The 6,000-nt window shown below is 37.2% G+C and overlaps 1 protein-coding gene across 1 annotated transcript in view; it reads right to left on the minus strand.

Moving 5' to 3' along the window:
- Positions 1-4,863, minus strand: part of GPSM2 (G protein signaling modulator 2) — a 17,413-nt gene extending 12,550 nt beyond the window's left edge. The window contains exon 1 of the mRNA XM_054384514.1: positions 4,802-4,863. Within this exon, the coding sequence (XP_054240489.1) occupies positions 4,802-4,863 (62 nt within the window). The remainder of the gene's footprint in view (positions 1-4,801) is intronic.
- Positions 4,864-6,000: the final 1,137 nt, after the last annotated feature.

The raw sequence follows: 6,000 nt of genomic DNA on the forward strand, positions 1-6,000 counted from the left end.
ATAAACCATTTATAAAATTTGACTGCTAAAACAATTTCCCTTCATATGCAGAGATCAGTAATAGCAGCAATCAAATGTTTGCTGCTTCAAGTTATTTTCATGGTAACACCAGAAGACATCAGTTTTAACAAGACACAGTGATGCAGCATTTAACACATCTGCAATGTTTATAATTCTTCTTTTTTTCTAAATCAAACAGAAATAGCTTCCACAACAGTCTACTCAAATCTGAGCAAGAAGGAAATCTTTTTGAAAATCCACTGACTATCAAGAGAACAGGAAGAATTTGGATTGTAATGAAAATAAGCTACCAACACAAAATAGTACCATACCTGCTGGTCTTTGACATTCCACAAGTTAAGCACAACGAGATGACAGACATATTTAACTTTTGCAATCAAAAATACTGTCTGCTTGGTAGCTGGAACAGATGCAGACAGCAAATGAGAACTGGGGTGTGAAGCTCTTCTCAGGACCAACTTCTTTGATTGGTTATCCATACCACAAGCAGTATTTTTAGGTTTGGAAACGCTTCTCAGAGAAGTTAAAGAACTGCCATTTGCTGGAACATACAACCTGGTTCTTACTGCATTGTGCATGTGTTGAATGGAAGTCAGAAAAGGGCAGAAATTATTAAGCACAGATAAGTACAGGCAGAAATGATTACACCATCAGCAACTGAAGGTTTAAGACTTCATTGGGTAATCTTAATCTTACTTGAAGGTGTTCTCCGGGCACCTCATGTTAACTGACATGTCCAATTAAAGTGATGGCTAGAAAATATGGTGCTTCTTAGTGCAAAGACTTAGACCATTACAGAACCACATTCAGTTCTTCAGATTTTTAGCTTGACCAGCTAAAAAGGGTAGAGCTATCGGCAAAATGTGTGTATGACAATGTTAAGCAGAAAACTACACTGGACTCCTGTTTTGTAAGGCTACCTCATCTATGAGGACAAGGCACAGTGTAGAAAGGCACAAAGACAGTACCAGGGAATACTATGGACAGGTACATTTCCTCATACACTGCATCCAGTCCATTTCACACAATGTCAAAGACTGCCAAATGCTCAGGCAGTGCTACCATTTCACTAAAGAACTTGAAAGTTTTTCAACTTGGCTGCCCCAGACTTAATATAGCCTATAAAAATGAAAGGTTTGGGATTTTTTTTCATACAGAACACAAAAAAACAATAAAGATAAGGCTTATACCCAGTCTGATGAAAATCAGCTGTTATTACAGAGTGTGTCAATTCAACTAGAATTACAGGAAATTGCTGTTCTCATTTATTAGCAATTATTTGGGTAAACAGAACCCAAAATTTAACACTACTCGTGAATGCAACACTAGAAAGGTTGTGTTCACAGGTTACCAGAATCTGTACTGCAAATTAAACCTGTCATTCCATTTGGATCCATTCTTACTGAGCTTCTACAATTTCAAAGCCTAAATAAGCTATAAAATAAAGAACAGAAAAGAAACAAAATTGTTATTTCCACAGTTTCTGGTACCAAGTATTAGTATTTTATTCGTATTACATAAGAGCTAGACATCATTTAGTTATTTTAGAAGCTTGCTAGGCTTGGGTGGTGTTTTTTTTCTCCTCCACTACTTAAAGGACCATTATGAAAATCAACACTTGAAAGAAAAACCAACAACGTACATAGGTGTTCTCCAGTCAAAAATCCATCACCTCTTTGGAACATTCTCAGAGCCTCTTTTAACAGTCACTACTAATGGTTAAAAAGTATGTCAGCAGGCTAGGTTATCAATGTTTTAGGAAGTCATTAAATAGTTACAAGGAGCATATGAAATTACTTTCTCTGTTCCCTGGGCTGAATTGAATTACTTATTTATTCAACACCCAATGGCTAAACAAAAGACACATTGAATCTGCAGAGGCAAAAGAGGAACAAGGTCCATTCATCTGTGTACTTCTAATGAAATTCTGTTCCCGCTAAGCAGGATAATGTTCTTCCAGATATTACTGTGGAAATACTCATACAGACCTTCGTTTTGTGGTGCTGTTTAGAGTTGCCTGGACCTGTTCACTGAAAAGCTGGCATCTCCTGAATAATTCCTCATTTGTAAAATTACCTCATCCTTATCTGTCCCTCTAAGCTTTTCATCTTGCCTGGCTCACTTTTCCTTTTTTTTTTTTTTTTTTTTTTTTTTTTACCTTTCCCCTCTTCCCCGAACGTATTTTCTTTTTCCTTTTTTTTTTTCTTTCCCCCCCTTCTTTCCTTTCCACCCCCCCTTACTCTTCTCTGACCTTCACATTCTCTTTGTAATCTTTGTTTACAACAATATAACCCCTAGGCATATGCCCACATCCTAGTCTCCATGTTGTTTTTCTCTCCGATTTTGGAGTCTCCCTTCCTTTGGCTGTTTTCATCTTATAAAGAACAGGCATCTGGTAAGAAAGATGAGAAATCTCATGGAACTCAGGCCATGGAACATGTCAATACACATAACATGCCTAGATACAAAAATTACCTGTATATGTATAATTCAGGTGCATAAAATTACTGATACCACAGCATCCTATAGTAAAGATTACTATTTCTGACTCTTGCCCTTATTCTTGGTTTCTATAAGTAATGAAGAACCATACAACTCACAAAACAACTTCACTACACTTCCACTGTAATGCTGTGTTTAGTCAGACTAAGCTTGATGGCAAACTTATAGAACAGAACAACACACACACAGGTCTCAAGAAACCAACACACCTGAATTGGAGATTCTTTTGCTCCAGTCAGGACAAAAACAGTTACAAGGTTTCGGTGTATGAATTTAGCAGGCCAAGATAAGCAAGTTCTACAAATATTTACTCTATAGATCACTTACTAGTAAATCTCACTTAACTTCAGTGTTTTATTTTCAGTCATTAAAACCAAACATAAGAATAAAAAAAATAACTTCCTTACACCAGCATAAGTATTTTTACAGCTGGTCAGCTACAGTGGGGAGAAAGGAACAGCTTGCACACTAAGAAACAGACACAAAGCAAAGCCTTTCCTTAGGCTGCCAGCTTCATTTTAAAGTTCTGTTGGAACACCAGTGGGAAGGGAAGAGCAGTCTGAGACACAAACGAGCCTGGGACAATACTTGTAGGTAAAAAACTTTTGAATACTGAGAAATAATGCCAGTACCCTAGTAATTTATGACCTGTTCTTTCCTGAATTAGATTCTGAACTGCAGCCAAGTAAAATCTTCCCAAATTACAATTATGAAGTCATCATACGTTTTGAGTTAAATATACTGAATTTACAGCTTCCATTTTAAAAAAGTGTAATGTTTAAAAAGTAATTAAAAGTATTATGCCCTGATGATTTTCAAATGCTCATCACATTACTGCTCTTATAGAAAGGTTTAATAAGGCCATTAATGTTTTCGTTCTTAACCAGTATCATTCAAGCCTGTATTAAAATACAGCACTAAGTACCCTAGCTGTACTTGCCAACTTTTTTTAAGTTATTTTTGCCTTGTCAGTTTATAGCAATCAATTGGCTTCCTTGCCTTCTTCATCTATTTACTTCTGTAACATTACTCTTAACAGCTCCTGCTTTTATTAGAGAGTGCTCAAGGATCTTCTGCAGCTATCTGGGGATGACCAAGAACAGCAGCATGGGTAAACATGTTACAGGAATGCTGGGAGCTGGATACATTCAAGAAACACCTAAAGAAGAAATATGATGCACACACACTTATGGATTCCTGCTGTGAAAGCCATCATATTTTAGCAAAATAAAGAAAGCAAAGACTAAGATAAAATTTATTTGCCAATTTTCTCCTTAATGTCCATGAAAAAGGTCCTCCTGCTTACTACACTGCTAAGCAGAACTAACACTGTACTTCTATGAAATGGAAGAGAACCAATCCAACAGCATGCTAACACTGCTGGAACGTTTTCAGAATTAATTCTAAGCCATGGCATGTGATGCCTGACAAAGGTAGTGCTTTGTTCCTGTTAGCTAGCAAGGAAAAGGTCTCCAAAGCAAGGATGACCAGGGTAGAGGGTGGGGGGAGCACATACCAAGAATGATGCTTTTTATGTGTTCTGAAACAATACTTCCAGTGTTCCACTGTCCCTTCCTATTGAACAAGCTACAAGATTTACCCTTCCAAACACCAGCCATCCCAAACACCACACACCCCACAATGCCTCTGTTGTTCAGGTTCATTAGAGCGAGTCTGCAATGCTGACATGTTGCTCTATGTCTGTAAAGGGGATTCCAGAAGGAAAACGATAAATGCTGTCAGAAAGCAAATCACATATCCTCGCAACTTGCAATAATAGTACATTTTTAGTCCAGATATCAAAGCAGTTCCTGTCTCTCAATCAATTCTCTTTTATTTTAAGCAAGGAAAACACTGCTCTAGGCGACAGTGCACCTAAAAATTCAGTGTTCACAAAAGCAGTAATTGGGACAAGTATAGAGAAGTTTAGCAGGCAAATCTCAGTAATTTGCATATGTAGACCAAAAGATAGAAGAGAGGGTGAGTATTACCATGCAGGGACCATGCTTCATATCATTCCATCAGAAATACAAAGAAATAGTCATGCACTACTGTAACTCCATTGGTTCCAATACTACACAATCATGTCACTACAGAAGTATCACCTGCTGTATAACAAAAGGGAAGCTTCATAGTTCAGAAATCGGGGGAAAAAAAGTTTTAACTTTCAGTTTCAATAACACTAGTAACAGAGTTACCAAACTATTTGTTACAACTTGTTTAGTTTTCTGTTATTAATAGCACTTACTCATCCATACTAAACTTAATACAGTCTTACCTGTATCGCACATGAAAGGAACGATCTTCAGGCATGCTTATCAAAACATTATTTTCCTCCATTGAGTTGCATTATCAGTAGAGAAAATAATATTGTTCTGTAGTATGGTAAGTAGTTTACTACGGAAAATTGTTGTCAGAACACCGTTCCGGTTAGTATGTATATTAATAAGCTGGAGTAAAGAAATCCTAAGCTCCTGTTGAAAAACTCTTCTTTATTACTAAGATTAGGAGGTCACTGTCAGACACATCTTAAACCTTCAGCAACGTGTTCAAGTTCTTTCATCCGTGGCCCTTTAAGGTCCATTCAGCTGTGCTTCTGCAAAGGGAACACACAAGATGCTTGGCTTTAAGTCTCATAGTCAGTTAATAACTCATAACCATTTGCAGATGATGTAAAAGCACAACACTATTCATACTAAACAGGAAGCATCAATCAAGAACTTCAAGCCAGAGCCAAAGCCTTCTACATACATGTGGCAATTCCTGTCAGCAAGCAAGCAAGTAAAGGAGGTTTAACAAAAACTAATGCTCCTTTTTCTGTTGGAAACTTTAGTTTATTCTTGTTATAGTATTCTCTGGCCTCACAAAGTTCCAAGCAAACAGCTTAAAGGATGAAAGCTACAGAAGGAAAGGCATAAGACAAAACAGATCATAAACCATTTTATATGTAAACAGTAACACTGACACTCTGATAGTAAGCTTAAATCCCACAATGGTCAGAACTCGTTGGCACAATCCCATCTCAAGGTCATCCATTCTGCAGATCATTCCACCAGGAACATTATGACCATGGAAGACAGCAGAGATTTAAGCTCTATTCTCCCTTCCTCTCCCTGCTCCCAAAAGAAAAAGGGGGAGGCATGGGTGTTTGGGGATTTCGTGGGGTTTGTTGTTTCTTTTTTTCTTGTTTGTTTGCTTTTTTTTAAACTGGCCTCACATTCTAAAATGCTGCAGCACTGTCATATGATAAAAACTCTTCTTCAAAGGGGTTGAAGCAGCCAACACTTAAGCATTTGATGTATTTAGGCTGGCAAGGAAAAGATTAGCAGAAAAGAAACTCTGTATTCAAAGGTTTAGCCACTTTTTGGCATATTTTTAGTAGAAGAGTTGACATATTTATTGCTCAGTGCTAACACTACCTTCCTTTTCAAGTAAACATATGGTTGTGTAATTGATGAATGCATACTTCATCAAGAG

The sequence above is a fragment of the Indicator indicator genome, chromosome 10, assembly GCF_027791375.1.
Source record: "Indicator indicator isolate 239-I01 chromosome 10, UM_Iind_1.1, whole genome shotgun sequence".
Lineage (NCBI taxonomy): Eukaryota > Metazoa > Chordata > Aves > Piciformes > Indicatoridae > Indicator > Indicator indicator.